General features: G+C 39.1%; 1 protein-coding gene across 1 annotated transcript; it reads left to right on the forward strand.

Moving 5' to 3' along the window:
* The first annotated feature begins 240 nt into the window (after positions 1-240).
* On the forward strand, positions 241-11,534 carry LOC130911338 (calcineurin B homologous protein 3-like). The gene is made up of 8 exons (XM_057829220.1): positions 241-350; positions 1,359-1,428; positions 1,891-1,971; positions 2,804-2,943; positions 6,860-6,921; positions 10,279-10,386; positions 10,486-10,533; positions 11,384-11,534. Exons 1-8 carry the CDS (start codon positions 284-286, stop codon positions 11,486-11,488), a joined length of 681 nt encoding a protein of 226 aa, XP_057685203.1. The 5' UTR covers positions 241-283; the 3' UTR covers positions 11,489-11,534.
* Positions 11,535-16,995: the final 5,461 nt, after the last annotated feature.

The following is a 16,995-nucleotide window of genomic DNA, read 5'->3' on the forward strand; positions in this document are numbered from 1 at the left end:
TGTGAAAAATAATGTCAAAAACTTTTTTTCAAAAAATTAAAAGTTGAGGGCACTAAAATCTGGTGACAGGCTTGCTTCTAAACATGTCTTGAGTCAGAAAAAGTTGTTGCATACTAGTTGGCTATCAAGGAAATGGATTGAATGCTTATATAGACTTTTTATGATCTTGTCAGAGGAGATGGACTTAGGACCCTGAGGGAGGGAAGGAGGAAGGGAGGGATTTGGCGAGGGAAGGACACATCCAGCAAGTGAGCCCCCAAAGTTGACATTGTCTGTAGTAGCAATGGGGTCGTGGCAGGCACGTCCGGACCACCAGCGTCACTATGAAGAATTGGCCCAAAAAACGGGATGTACGTAAGGCAAGACTTGATTTAATAGATAAAGATTTACAGTATATTTGACTCTTGTCTTCCCCAACCCCATTAAACCATTACCTTAAGGAATTGTAGTGATTCTATTTGGATTCAAAATGTATTTACTGTTCTTAAAGTCACATTAGTGAATTATAGTTTCCATGACTGCATCTACTGTTTTGCCGACTTTAGTCTTAATTATATTAAAGAAGACTGTAATAATGTTAATTTCATGTTTACAAAATTTCAATATACATGTACTTTTTAAAGTGCAGTTTACTTCCAAATCTGGCAAAGAAATGAAACTTGACTCATCCGTAGACAATGTCAATTGAGTTGTACGTCTTAGTGCACTCTTTTTATATGGGGAAAAAAATAAATCAAAATGCAAATTTTTTTTAATCCTGTTTTTTTTGTGTGTGTGGTCATGAATTCGGGTGACTTTATTGATTGTATAAATAAAAATTGAATAAATAATTTCCTGTGGAATATATAATCATCATTTTCAGTGTTTGTCCTTTCCAATGAAAATCCAACTTTTGCAAGTTTTCTTTCTTTTTTTTTAAACAGAAATTTATTTTTCTCTGAACAATGACCAAGACTAATTGTGGATAAAAGTAAGCTTTGTAAAGAGTTTCAAAAAGTTATTTTTGCATCGAAAAATCATACTTTACTTGCATTGAAATACATACAGATGTAGATCATTTTCCAATTTATGACGTTGAAATGGGAACTGACAATCTTTTGTCAAATATTTAGGACGTGTATTAACATCTACATATGGCTATGCTTCCATTGAAATGTTTTTGCTTTGTGAGAGGAAAGTTAACATAAACGTGTACCTAATACTATGAGTGTTAGTGATCTTTTATGCGACTTTGAACTTCCTCATTGTTTGGACTTACATCTTTTCTTTAAAAAAAAAAAAAAAAAAAAATAGCCATTCCCACCACAAATGTACGACTTAAGGTACAACTTTGTAACTCTCTTTTGTGCGCTTGTCAGTTTCCACAGAACAGATCAAAAATCTCCACAAAAGATTTCAACAACTCAGCGGAAATCAGGAGACTATAAGGTAAAAATGTCAACCAGACTCTTATTTTGTAATCAAGTTTTACTTTGAAAAGCTAGCCCAGTACAGGTACAGTAACAGGTTGTCGGACTCACAAGTTGTGAGTAAACAAAGGGTGAACAGTTTGCACAAAATACATAGAATAAATCTTAAGTCTAATATTGCATCCTTGAATGAACTTTTTAGCTCTTTTTATTTGGCTTTTTGCGTTGCACATGTCAAAAGTCTAATTTCTTTTCTCATAAAGTCGTAAACAATGTCAAAGTTTGAACATCATTCATGCAACGCTCAGCCAGCGTTGAAATATTAATGTTACCAAAATGTCGATTTTTCATGTGTGTTTTTATGGTGTACAATTTTTAAAGCGATATTATTTTTGAAGGAAATCAAAATAAAAACATAGTCAAGTTAGCATTAATTGATCAACAACTGCACGTGTGTTTATGTGTGCCTATATTCTTGCAGCAGAGAAAATCTGGAGAACATTCCCGCACTGGCCAACAATCCCATCAAGAAGCAAATAATTGATGCCTTCTTTGACAAAAGGTTGGTAAATAATAATGACAATCATCACGACAAAAGTAATAACTCTGAAGTAAGGACTATGCTGTATTAATAAAGCTAGAGTTAATGTCTAAAATATTGTTTATTTTTTATTTTATATAATATTGTTTATTGTTTTGTTTTTTTTAAAGCTTTGGAGAGAATGTTCAGATTCCAACTATTGTGGGGAAATAAAACATACTCCATTAAATTAAATAAATTGGTGCATCAAAATGTCAACATCAAAAATGGTCCAATTGTACAATTTTTAATTTAAAAGTTTTGTTTTTGTACAGTAAAAAATTCAATACTTTTAGTTATTATTTGGAAAAAAAATCCCATTAAACAGGGAAAAAAATGGGTATCTCATTCGTGCATTCTCTACACCAATTTATCTATATTTTGAGTAAGAATTGTATTTTTGCTAACAACTTTTTGAGATAAAACCCTACCCCTCTAAAAGGAGAGATTTGAAATTTTAAATTACAATTTTATTTTGTGTGTGTGTGTGTGTGTGTGTGTGGGGGGGGGGGGGGGCATTTGTGTGATTAAAAAAAAAAAAACTCAAACAAATGAATAAGATTTAAGTTCAATTTTTTTTGAGAGAACATTCAGATTGAACTATTACATTGTAGGTATGCAAAAAAAAAGAAAAGAAAAAAAAGCCTCATTTCATCTTGGCACCCAACTGAAAAAAATGATTCAAAATTGTACCAGTTCTACTTATAAAAGCTTTTGGACCCTAATTTTAACAGTATTGTACATGAGCTTGTGGTTTTGTCCAATTTGTTGCTGGTTGATCTGCCCCACCTGCCGTGTGCGCTCAATCCGACAGGAATCAACAGGACGGTGAGTCGGGCTGCCTGGAGGAGATCACCTTGGGACACTTCCTGATGGTCATGAGTCATTTTCGTCCCCCCCAGCACAAAAGCAGCGAAGACGAACGCCATGCCATCAGGAGGCAGAAGTTACGCTGTGAGTTGCAAGCCAACAATAGATCCCAACTAAATTCTCACGCATCACTTTTGACATTTGATGCCTCAAATGAAGTCGAGTGAAGTTACACTGAAGTGATATATCTTTTCACTGGACTTCATGGATTTCACATGGTGACCACAAAAAAGCAATTTGGCACACAAGGAGTTTGGTGCTAGATCAATGTCAAAAGTATTGAAATCTGAAAAAAAGAAAACGATTGAAAATAATAAATTGAAACTGAATGTTTAATTATTTTCTTGAATCTTTCAAAAGGGAAAAACACGTTATATTTTTTTCAGTTACAAAGTTGATATTTTAAGGTTCAAATTTTAGCTTTTTAGTTTCGGTTATCTAATTTTCACCTTCAGATTTTTTTTCCACTTTCAGATCTTATTTTTTCAATTTCATTTTTTTTTTCACGTTCAAATACATTTTTCACTTTCAGATTTTTTTTTTATTTCTATCAGTTTAAAAACTTTTGGCCGTGTATTAACATGGGGGTGTGGCCTCGACGACAGGCGTGTTGGCTTGTGAGAGACAGCCTATCCTAGCTGTTATTGCATTATTTCCCATCCATCTACTTGTGACATGTGAAAGTTTTAAAACGGTTTCATCAAAGATATTCATGTCAAGATTTGGCCGATTTAGGAGTATTTTAGATAAAAAGTTACTCACTTTAGGTGTGCTACAACAGAGCCTTCCTGAGAAGTCTAGTGATCTAAAATGGCGGCTGTTTACTAATCCAGGCCGGTCTGTGATTTCGCATCTAGTTCTATATAGATGTGATATATATGAGACGCATCAGGCTCTACCACCTAAGTATCATGTGGGTGTCTAGGCTTGCCACCCGTCCCTTGAAATACGGAATCGTTCTGTAATTGGGAATTAAAAGTTGCGTTCCGTATTTGTTCAATACGGAACGCAATTTATTCCGTATTTCACAATTGTCCCATGGGGAGGTGATCCCGCACGACCCACGGCTCCGGCGGCACGCCCAGCCCATGCACGTCTGGCACGGACAAACACACACCTGCACTCACGAGTGAACACTGAGCCAGCAAGAATGAACAAAAACGGCAGGAGATATTAAAGACAGCAAGATAGTTATCTGCCTGCCCGCAGCTGTCTGCCCTGCACTGCGCTCCACTTCCGGGTTCGTTGCCTAGTTACCTCGCTCGCTTTGCTCAGTGCACCGCCCCACGCGTTTTCAAAACTGTCTCTTCAACATCAGAAGCTCAGGACACCCCACGTCATCTTCAAAAGGGGAAACGTCTCCAAAAAATAGACTGGAGTGAAAAAGAGGCTAAGCCGTGGCTCGATAGAGTCACTGATGATGATTATAACGCGAACTACAAGGCAGGCAGGAAAGTTTTTGCAGTGTCTCACGGAGGTGTAAAACAGCATGCTGCAGGGGACTCCACAAATGGAATATAAGATCCCAGAAGAGCCTTCGTCACAATTCTTTGTACCTGAAACATCCCCTGAGCTTGATTTGGTATGTTATTATGCTCTTGTATATGGATAACATATAGGCTATATTTTTATTTGCCTTCATACATCTTGCATTAATGGGAGTATAGCAAGGCTATTTCAGTTGCTGCTATGGTTGATTATTTTCAGGAATGTTTTTTTTTTTTTTTTAAACATGCATTTCTTATCAATCAATATGGAATGAATTTATGCACTCATAAAGAACATCTTATTTTGTTATGGTAACTAATGATCCTCATTTGGAATTATTCCAAATAGATTAACAGCAAATAAACACTGAATAGTCCTACTGCGAATATATACTATCTATTGATTGATTAATAGTGACACCAAAATTAAAGCAATAATTTGACATCATCCCACTCCTACCCTCTAAATTACTGCCGCTGAGGTGACACAGGTATAGCACACAGTAAAATGTGGCCAGAGCTACAATAGTGCTGACTGTGGACACAGGCTCAATCAGATGATTTTATGTGATTCCAAAATGGTGAAGAAAATGACTTTGGGGAGAACAAAGCAAGAGGCACTGTTGAAACAAGGCCTGGGTCCAAAGGCAGTGGGTGGTGTGCTCAAGATCTTAACATCACCCATCCCATTCTCCATACAGACTGATGCCTCGAATAGATTGAGCAGGAAGATGTTTCCCCTTGCTGTCCAGTACTTCAGTCCAGAGTCTGGGGTCATCAACAAAATGCTGGACTTCATAGAGAATGCAGACGAGTCAGCTGCTGGAAGTTAGCTTTCTTGGAACATTCCCTTAAGAAATTTGGCTTGTCAATGGGTCACTTGACCAGATTCAGTGCCGACAACACAAATGTTAATTACGATATTCTTAACTTCGCTTTCACTTACCTGCAGAAAAAAAAATAAAACAGTCTGCTGCAAGGAAACTGCCATGCCCACATAGTGCACAATACAGTTTTCTAATCTAAAAATAGATACATTTCTATGCATTTTAGGAGTTTTGGGGATGCCCCTTTTTTTTTTCGCCCGTAAGGCTTTGGGTGCGTGGGGGGCGTCCCTTATTTCTATTTCTAAAAGGTGGCAACCCTATGGGTGTCCCTACAACTAGCACAAACAAATGGCACCACTTCGGGTCCATTTTTCACTAATACCTAAAAATAAAAGCAGCACAAATGAAAAATATTACAGCACAAACCAGCAAAAAGATACTAAGCTGCGTTCGTGTTTTCTTTTGGATTTCGGACACATCGTTTCTTTAGGTAAAAGTCAACAACCTTTTCCAATTTTTAGTCATCAAAACTGAGCAAGTGGTCTAGAATGAGTTACAAAAGACAAAGCCCCCCCCCCCAGCCTTAGCATTACTTTAACTACAGGTATCAGGAAAATAAAGTGGAGAGAAAGTGGAGTCATAATTCATCAAAGTACCCACGTTACCTGAAGGCAACATCATTTGGGGTTGCTTTAATAGGCTGTCTCACAAGTCAACACGCCTCTCGTCGAGGCCACGCCCGCCCCCCGCATTAAAACATGGCCAAAAGTTTTGAAACAGGAACTAAAAAAAGATCTGAAAGCGAAAAAAATATCTGAAAGTGAAAAAAATATTTAATTGTGAAGAAAAAAAATTGAAACAAAAAATAAGATCTGAAAGTGAATAATAAATCCGAAGGTGAAAATTAGATAAACGAAACAAAAAAGTTAATATTTGAACCTGAAAATATCAACTTTGTAACTGATAAAAAATCAAATGTTTTTTTCGCTTTTGAAAGATTCAAGAAAAAAATGTAAACATTCAGTTTCATTTTTTTCCCCACTGGCATCTTTTTTTTCAGATTAGAATATTTCTGGACCATTAAGGGCAGTTATTTATTACGAACATTATTGTGTAAGTTATTGTTCTCCTGATTGCTGAAGGTTAGACAAAACTTGTGACGCAGATGGATTAGGTCTAAGCTTAGTTGAAGGCCCAATGTTACTACTCATGCTTGCAACAGAGGTTGTACATCTTCCGGAAGCGGACAACAAACAATTGAAGCTAGCATGCTTTTTTAAAGAGTGAGAAGAGCATATTACTACTTATCCAGACAACTTCGATAACGGATGTCACAACATTTGACATCATGCAAAACATCAGTTACGAGATTTTCCTGAGGCTAAACTTAGGATGCAATTACTCTAATATTTCTCATGAAAGTGGGGAATATTTTCCCTGATATCCCGATCTACAAATGTGTTACATGTACCTCTGTTAAGTTTGTTCAAAAAAAAAAAAAAAAAAAAAAAAAAAAAAAAATGTATTTCTCATTTTGAAATACAGGTACTTCCTTGGGTAAGTATATATTTGCCTCTATAGTACAGTATTTTAAAACCAAACAGAATAAAAGTCTTTAAAATATCTCTAGTATTAGATAAGTGCACGTCATTATGATGATGATGAGACTAAACTTTCTATTTGCAGTTTTGTTCAACATGCACGACACCGACAGCGATGGCACCATCACGCTAGCCGAGTACAGGAAGGTAACAACGAAAATGACAACTGAAACCAACAAAATAATAATGAATGATCATGACAAGAAATAAAACAACTACAAAGAAAATGAAAACAGTGATAACAAAATCAATTGCAATGACAATATTGATGAAATTGCAGGCAATTATAAAAAACAACAATGACAGTGGAAAAAACGATGTCAAAAATGGCAGCATCAGTGACGACAACAACAAAAAGAACAACATACGATTCTCAGGAGATTTTTTGCTGAATGTTCTTGCCGCTTTTACTTTGTTATTTTTTAATTGCTGGAATCGTCCCCCAAATTGTGTCCTTCTTTAAAATAGTGCAGATTGAAAGGTGATAGGGTAGGTTAAGTGCGCAGGCAGTGTTAGCAAGGGTAGACAACACAGGGAAATTAGCCACTAGCCCTCTGGCTTTTGAAGTTCACTGGCCCCACTATCAAAACCAGTGGCCTAGGTCAACGCCTCAGTTATTGATCCCAATAATAACGAAAAAGAAAAATTTGCTTGAATAACATTTTTTTTAGGTAGATTTAATGAAAAGTGCAGCAAAATGGCCCAAAAACATAGTGCAAATAATCTTATTCCAATTCCATAATCACTCCAGTATAGTCATTATTTTTTTCTTAGGAGCTCCAGGTAGAGGCTGGCCTGTGGGAGAGTCCCGTGCCTGGGCGAAGCTTTCCTGTCCTTCCCCTTACTGCCCTCTGGAAGTCTCCCCCAGTCAAAGAGATGACTAAGGCAATGGCATACTGCATGCAACACGTCACTCTAATAGTAAATGAGTGGAAATTTTGTACGAACGGGATGTTTACTGAGCTAAACCTACCAATTCTGTCCCTGGTGCCAAATTCACTGGTAAAGTTGTTGAAGTGTTCAGTTAAAGAGATGGGTTGAGTGTCGAAGGCTGAAAAAGAGCCGACCCGATCCAAAGTTAGCTTTTTAAATCGACACATTTTTCTTACGCCACTGACAATGACATTCTCCTGTTTCAACAATCTAGCCTTTATCACCATATGCCCTGCCTTTCTTATATATTATATCCTCTGGTTGTCTTACGTCTCTGACCGTTCTTGGGGTAATTTACATTGCTATTTTTGTGTAGCGATTGCAAATGCTACTCAGTGACAGCCATTGAACACTTTTAATTTTTTTCATTAATAACAAATCTCAATTCTATTAATTTATTTCCACTTCCCCCTTACTAATTTTTTTTTTTTTTTAATAACAGAAAAGGTAACAACTGCGGCAGTCAGATACCATTTTAATTTTTTCAGGTAATTGTCAGACAGAAGCTGCACAGCAAGACGCCATGCTATAAAATAAGTAAAAATATCAAAATGGCTTACCTCTTCGTCCTCTGTAGCACCATGGCCCCCAACAAAATGTTTACAGCATATGAAGGTGAATGGCTACACCTTGCTGGCATTTATCTGGTCTTTTAACATCCGCGCAAGTTGATCCATTCTTCACAATTTTTCCTTCGAGTTTTTGGCTTCGAGAAACGTATTAAGAAAACATCCTTCATAGTCGTAATGTCTAGGGTCATTTCCATAAGTTCCATTGCAGCAGTATTTACTCGGCATGTTATTTGAAAGATTACCGGCAGAAAACAAGTAGTAATAACATGAGTTGTATGGGAGGGCGTGTGTACAGTATAATGTCCCACTTCCGTGTTACGATGGCGACGTCACCGTCTAAAAATAGCATTCCTGCAGTACGCTATTGACAAGTCTATCTACTTCAAATGCCATATAGAGCACCTGATATCAACACTATCCAAATATGTTGGTCTATTCTTCAAAATAAGACACCATCTCCCTTTCACCTCACTTCTTACCTTGTACAAAACCTTGTTTGAGTCTCATATTAACTACTGTAATATGGTGTAACACCTTCCACAGTCACCTAAAGAAATTAGAAACCCTACAAAAGAAGATGGTATGGGCCATGTCCTGGTCCAGTTTTAATGCCCCCACCGACTCCCTATTTTATTGTTTACGCCAGGGGTTCCCAAACTTTTTCCTGCGAGGGCCCCATAACTTTCCCTTCTCTCATGAGGGGCCGGGGTCAGTTTGTAATAGAAAAGGTTCGACGATTGCAGGAGTGCCAAAATGTAAAGATTTATTGTTTTTCAGAAAGCCACAATCAAATAACCTTTTCTGGATTCTTCACGGAACAAAGTAAATAAAATAATATAATATAATAATAAATAATAATAACACTATTAATTAAATAGATAATAACCAAATAACCCTCTCTGGGTTCTTCACAGAAAAAAGCCAGGAAATAAATAACACTATTGAAAAAAAAAAAACTTTTTTTTTTCCAAATTTTGTTTTTGTTCAGGGGGTCGGACCAAATGTGGAGGCGGGCCGTAAAGTTTGGTGACCCCTGGTTTACGCCTTCTCTGGCTCACTAAGTTGAACATATTTCATAACGCATGCATAATGTTCCAAATCGTACATCATATGAATAGCGGACTGTCTGAGCTCATTCCAACCAGGACTCCTCTCCGGCGCTATTGGAAAAGTTAACTTGACAGAGGAGGTGTTAACATGGCGCAAAAATGAATTAGCGATTTTTTTTTCTTTAAAATTAATATCAAGGTCGAAAACCAAGATAATGGTCCTTTGGTGTCTTCAAATAGGTAAGACATGCTTGCATTGTAGCCATATTATTATTTGTTGTTGCTGTTGAGCGGCCGCTGTGCAGAGCGCTGTTGGATATTTGTGTGCTATTTATTTTAGTGTTGTGAAAAGAGGGCGTTAAACCGAGGCTTATTGGCCTTTTTAATTTTCAAATGAGTTCGTGGGTCATTGCAGTGTCTAGCTGCGGGGATTTGCATTATAATACACGGGCGCTTTTATTTCCAATACAAAAACTCCAACACACACTGCCGGTGAAATAGAACACTGGTTTACTAGTTTACATCCTACTACTAGTAGGATGTAAACTATCCGGCATGTGTGTGTACCATTGTGCACGCCTTGTATAGAGAAAATGCTCGAACATGACAAATTAGGACCAAAACGACTGTTTTTGTATAGGGAAAAATTAAAAAAGATCCTCAGCACCCCCTCGTGTGAGTGAGCTCCAGCGCCCCTGTCGGTGGGTATTTTTCACGTAAAATCATATATAATTCACATAAACATACACTCATTCATACATAATTCTGACATCACTCACACAAATTTCACTTTTTGTGATGCAATTTAAAAAAATATATACAAATATGTAAATCCGCAGGTCCTCAACAACTAATATGTGGGAGTCCACTCTTCGTCAATGGTGACATGTCAGCTCAAAAGAAAAGAAAACTCAAAATAGTTTTAAATTTATGTGTATGCTGGTGCGTAGGTTGTGGAGGAGCTGCTATCCAAAAGCGGTGCCATTGGGCATGAGGCAGCCAAGATCATCGCCGACGCAGCCATGTTGGAAGTGGCCAGCACCAACGTACCACACATGGTAACCACAAATCAGCATAAATCCTAAGAACAAGTGACTACAATGAGCTAACACGCACAACTCAAATATGAATCCGCATTTTTTTTTACCACCTGTCAGGCACCGGATGAATTCTACGAGGGGATTACCTTCGAGCATTTTGAGCAGGTTTGTTTTATCCAACTCATCCAGGGTTTCACAAGCACTATATAAAGCGTTACATAAGATTCTAAGCATGAGAAAAACTTATAATAGGATGTTTTATTATTCAGGAGGGTCTAGTACAATTGGCAAAATAAAACCTCTGGCATAAATGATGGAATTACCAGTTTCGGTACATGCTCACTCAGTTGTTTTGCTGTGTGGCGAAAGAAGCAAATCATAGACATGGCACAAAATGAGTCATTTGAAATGGTGACTTTCTATTTTTTAAAGAAATACTAAAAGAAATCAGGAGAAAAAAACAGTAGTGGTAACACTAGGCACTAGAGTTGTTCAATAATTACTTTTTAATCAATATCCCGATATTGTCCAACTAAAAAAAATCCAATACCTATATCAAACCGATACCGATATATGCGGTCGTGGACTTGACATATTATGGCTAATTGTTTTGTGATGTATGTAGTAAATTGGATGTATTATAAAAGCGATGTTGATATTATACGATATTTCACAATGCTTTTATGGGCCAACACGATAATATCGGACAACTCTACTAGGCATTGTCTTTAAGGTTTTGGAGTAGCCCTATTCACAATGACCAAGACACATGATCCAGCTGTCCATTTCTGACTTTGAAGATTCATGACACCGAAAGAAATAAATATATTTTCATATTTAAAAATTGTTTTGGCCATTGACATAAAACAGCTTAATCTGATTTCACAGCAAACAGTGAGAAAGGAAAATGTGCCTTTTTATATTGTGTATGTAAACTTCAGGTACCAAGTATAAATCTTTCAAAAAAACAACAACAACAAAAAAACACCTTTGTCTTTTGATTTTGGGCATGCAGATTCTGAATGGACTGGAGATGGAGTCACGCATGCACATCCGCTTTCTGGACGTGGCCACCACCACCATGCGCTGTGGAAAAGGCAGCTCCTCATCAACTTATTAATGCTTAATTAGCTATGTGCAGATTCACTGAACCAGAAAATCTGGTATCTGGGCTCAAACTGTCAACATAGCAAAAAACTGAAAAAACTTGTGTGCGTATGGGGCGGAGGTCATGCTGTATGATCATACTGTCAACACGTTGGTTTATAAAGGGACATGATCATTTTTTTTCTTCGTTTCTTCAAGTTAACTCATTGGCTACCATTGATGGCAATGGATGTCCAATCCTGTTGAACTGGGAGGAATGGCAGCAGATGAACTTTCCCTCCCTGTTCAAATGGTTTGGATGTTTACTAGTGAGAAACACATTTAAATTCACAGTGGAAGGATGAAAAGAGCCATGTGATTAGACCTCTTTCATTGTCAATGGCACAGAAAGAGTAAGTTACATTTAATAACGTAAATGCTCTTTTAAATCTATTTTGTTGTTTGGGGAAAAAATAATAATCAGGCTAACTGAGTTCGTGCACCCTGTACCCACATTTGTCTTGCTTTTGTATAACAGTGTGTTAATCTATTGTTAACTATACTCACATACTCTTTAAATCATATATTTTTATTTCGTCACTATCACCATACAACCTGTTCTGTACATCCTTTGAGTGTAAATTGGTGGGGATTTTAAAACAATTTTAAAAAGCACTCATTCAGGATGAGTGTGGAATTGTTTAGACAGGTTCCACTGTCATTAGCGATTGAGCATCGAGCATCGATGGGATCCGGGACTAACACTCCAGCTCTCCCGAAACCATTAGAATTTTTTATTTCGATTCCAAGTTTCGATGCCCTGACCGCCAAACACCACGAAGAAGAAGCCACGTGAAGACTAGCTCCGTTATGAGCAAATCATATTAAGTGGCTAATTTAGCTTAGCACAAAAACGTGTTGCTTCGATTCACGTAAATGACAACATTGTAACAGAATAAACACATCGCTGCCGCCCAACTCCCTCTGCACCCGACCCCTTTGGCCCATCCCACAGGTGGTGAGACCATGAGAAGGGGAATCCACGGTGCCTTTTCGGGCTGTCCCTGCCAGACGCTCGCCTTCGAGCACCACCTCCAGGCCTGGCTCCAGAGGGTGGCCCCGGTAACCTGCGTCCGGGAAAGGGAAACATGAGTCCATTTATTTTATTCATCATAAGGGGCCATTTTGAGCCATGCTTTGTCTGGTCCCTCACCTAGGACCTGTTTGCCATGGGTGACCATGCCAGGGGCTTAAAGCCCCAGACAACAAACCTCCTAGGATCACTGGGACATGCAAATCCCTCACCACCATGATAAGGTGATGACTCACGTCTGGCAGAATCCCCCGTCAGAAAGTGCTTCAACACCCTGGTCCCGGGGGAGGTGGGGGACATTAAGTCCGAGTGGGCCATGTTTCGCTCCTCCATTGTTGAGGCGGCCGATCGGAGCTGTGACCGTAAGGTGGTTGGTGCCTGTCGTGGCGGCAATCCCCAAACCCGCTGGTGGACACCAAAGGGAAGGAATGCCGTCAAGCTGAAGAAGGAGGCCTACCAGGCCTTTTTGGCCTGTGGGACTCCGGACGCAGCTGATTGGGATTGGTTGGGGTGAAGATCAGTACCTCCAAATCCAAGACCATGGTCCTCAGTCGTAAAAGGGTGGCGTGCCCTCTCCAGGTCGGGGATGAGATCCTGCCCCAAATGGAGGAGGTCAAGTATCTTGGGGTCTTGTTCACTAGTGAGGGTAGGAGGGATCGGGAGATCGATAGGCGGATCGGTGCAGCGTATGCAGTGATGTAAACCCTGCACCAGTCCATAATGGCGAAGAAGGAGCTGAGCCGAAAGGCGTAGCTCTCGATTTACGATTCAATCTACGTTCACATGACTGAAAGGACAAAAGTTTCCGCCGCAGGGTGTCCGGACTCCCCCTTGCTTCGAGTGGGCGGGCATATTTTTTTCCGGGCTGAGCAAGCTTGGCGGGGTCAAAGTGCATCATTCTCTTTCGCCCTGTAAATCTGCACTGCCCCCTAGGGCCTGGCATGAATACTACATCGTTTTCATGTGGAACTGCAACATTGTTTAAATTGAGACGCAAATGCAAATGCAAATTTGAAATTTTTCGTATTTTCGGAGAGTCACCATGTAAACGGCCCCTAACAATGTGAATTCTGGGCTCTAACTGTGATGCCATTTTAAGAAGTCGCCATTATTATGTTTGTTTTACTATGAGCAAAAAGTTTGAGACTTGTATAGCACTGCCATTAAGTAACTAGGAGGGGGTCTTTTGTAACTGATTGTCATTTTAAGAAGTCAACATTAGATTTGTTTTACATTGAGCAAAAAGTTTGAGACTTGCCTAGCATATACATTAAATAACTGGTTAGTACAACATATACAAAAATGAGGCATTGACAAACAACATAGTATTTAGTTTGTTTAATTATAGTTCCAAAAACCTATTTAATCATGTTATTCAGGAAAAAAATTGGCAAAATAGACAAGCCTAGATAATTTTGTTTGGACGATTATGTAAATATGATAAGGATGAAACAGTTCAAACATGGTTTATGTGTGTGTGCTTGTTTTTCTGAACGGAAACATCCTTGACTGACAGCTACAACTTCTGTGCGGCGGTCATCTGTCAAAATATTGTAGTTGTATTTTTTTTAACAGGAATAGGCAACAGAACGAAGATTGACGTCTCTCAGGACTCCGCTGCTCTTGGCACTAGTGTGTGTTCAGGACTGATAGGCATCCATACATTCACAGGTTGTGACTCTGCTAGTGCCTTTGATGGCAAAGGCAAAAAAAACATTTTCTGTTGCATGTCATAAAAAAATAATACCTGACTGGGTTTGCAAAGCTGGGCAGCAGTTTTAAACTTGACCTACAAACATTGAACACGTTGTGTAAATACGTGTGCCACCTGTATGGCCAGTCATCTGCCAAAAATTTAAATGCCAGATACAGATCTTTCTGTGTGGCCTCGTCAGCCTTGCCATAACACAATTCCCCCAACAACTGATGCTCTGTACCAACATTGCAGGAGAGCAAACTATCAAATGTGACACGGGAAGATATTCTTGTCTGTCTGCAAAACTTTCTTGTACTGATTTATGTCGGTGCCAAGCATGCGAGAATGTTTTCAAAGAAACAGAAGACACTCAGATGGGATGATGACTTTGATGAAAGTGATTTTGAGGAGTAATGTTGTCAGGTACGGTTTTACTATTTTTTATTTCTAATTTTTTTTTTACTTTGTGTCTCAATATTTGTATGTGTAATAATGTGTATTTTCATATTATTAGACACTACCATGTTTAAATAAATGTTGTATACCATACTTGTGAATGATTCCAACCTTTTGTGTATATATAGTGTGATTCAAAAAGACTGCCAAAATCATTATGCCATGTCAAAAATGAAAAACATTACAAAACTCTACCTTGGACAGATGCTGGAAGTAACTAAGTTCAATTTCATGTTTTGAAAGTTTTCAAATATGGCCATCACCAGCAGCATGGACAACATCAAGTTGACATGAGAATTCCTCCCTAATGTCGGGTTCCACTGCGTTGATTGCGTCTGTTATTCGATCTTTCATGTCATCAATATTTGCTGGAAGTGGTGGAACATACACTTAGTGTATAACATACGTTCCATACAGATGGATAATGAACTTTGTCTTTAACATACCAACACGTCGAGCAAGAACCGATGACGTAAAATATCGAACAACAGTTGCAATCAAGACAATGGACAGCGACATGCACTGCGCCACGGGGGGAAAAAAGACCGATACAAAAACGCTAATTACTAAAAATTGACTGGAAACCGTGAGTAGCACATTTTTTGGTACTAATTAGCAACGTATATATATTATAAAGTAGAGTTCATGTAGATCCATTTGAGTGGAACGTACCAACACAATTTCGCCCAGCCAATACAGCCTATAGGGTGAGAAGCTCGGTCATCCGGGAGGTACTCGGTGTCGAACCGCTACCACTTCGCGTTGAGAGGAGCCAGTTGAGGTGGCTCAGGCATCTGGTTCGGATGCCTCCTGGGCGCCTCCCTGGAGAGGCATGTCCCACCGACGGGAGGCCCCGGGGACGAACCAGGACACGCTGGAGAGACCATGTCTCTCGGCTGTCCTGGGAACGCCTTGGGGGAGCTGGTTGAAGTGGCTGGGTAGAGGGAAGTCTGGGCTTCACTGCTAAAGCTGCTGCCCACGCAACTTGACCTCGGATTAAGCGGCAGATGATGGATAGATGGATAAGCAACCCGTTGCAAACTGTGTCAGTGCTTTTTAGATATGTGGGACACTTCTGTTATTTAATTCACAGGCATATGGGCTGTGGAGATTATTTGTGTGTGGCCATAATGCTGCAACCTAGTGGGTGTGTCTAAGTGCACAGCTGGGGTAGGTGCGCCAGTAAATGAAATTTCAGCTTTTTTAACAAAAAATTATTATTTTTTAAATCAAAATTGTTTGCCTTTTTGGATACAAATAGAAAACATGAACAAAACATTGAATAATTTGTGTTTTGAATAAAATTGTACTTGTATAATGAAGGGGAAAAGATATCGTCATCGCACACACCATATAATTGTTTGCATTAGTCTAACACATATATAGTCTAACCAGAGGTTGCGCTAGACATTTTCGTTGTCTGTCATTTTGACTGAAAGGGTCATAAAAATCCGGTCATAATCTATTTTTACCCGTCACTTACATTTTTAAAATGGTAATGATGACATATTCAATAGTATTTAGTTTTAATTCCTTTTTAAATAATATTGTAACGCTTGCTTGGCGGCGAAAAATTAAGACACGGAAGTCGTATTTTTCTCCCTCTTTTTACTCTGCTTACCGCCAACAACACCAACAAAACAACAACTCCACCCCCAAAGAAAATGAGGCAACTATATAGACCCCAATCACCAACGTCACACAATGATCTTAATTGTGGTTGTCAGCCCAAAATCTTCTAAATATATATTAAATGCATCTTACCAGATATAAAATGACTACTACATAGTCTGTGGTGATCGCTTGGTGCCCAGATTTCTTGTCGAATTACAGCAGTCCATCTTGCTCTCCTTTTCGGGTCCCTCAGAATACGGTAGAACTTCAAGTCTCTCCGTCTATCTTCTCTGTTACTGCAACCAACCGCCACACACGCCTTCACCATTTTGATTATTAATGTTAACGAGCAGAAAAACACGCCGTAATAGGAGGCATGTATGTAGCGGTAATGTGTAAACACGACGAGCTGACGGACAATATGGCGGCTCCAGTCAGGGGGGCGGAGTTGTGACGTCATGTGATTGGGGTCTATACACAGGCGGCAATCTAGTCCACCAATTGGATGACGCGCTGGCACACCGGGTGCACCAATAAGAACCTCGCGTTGATGTGTCAATGACGGTGCCGCCGCCAGACCCCGGTGAAGCTACAATATTCTGACTGAATAGCCAACGACGTCATGCATTAAGAGAGACAATACCTAATTAATATGCTCACTCGACACCCTGTGGTCTGGGGT

This window comes from Corythoichthys intestinalis, unplaced genomic scaffold, assembly GCF_030265065.1.
Source record: "Corythoichthys intestinalis isolate RoL2023-P3 unplaced genomic scaffold, ASM3026506v1 HiC_scaffold_28, whole genome shotgun sequence".
In the NCBI taxonomy this organism is placed as follows: Eukaryota; Metazoa; Chordata; class Actinopteri; order Syngnathiformes; family Syngnathidae; genus Corythoichthys; species Corythoichthys intestinalis.

Bases quoted from the DNA above. Each gene is read 5' to 3' on its own strand.
- LOC130911338 (XM_057829220.1), top strand. From the start codon at position 284: ATGGGGTCGTGGCAGGCACGTCCGGACCACCAGCGTCACTATGAAGAA. The intron at 351-1,358 runs GTACGTAAGGCA...TGCGCTTGTCAG, and splicing joins ATTGGCCCAAAAAACGGGAT to TTTCCACAGAACAGATCAAA. The intron at 10,387-10,485 runs GTAACCACAAAT...ACCACCTGTCAG, and splicing joins GCACCAACGTACCACACATG to GCACCGGATGAATTCTACGA.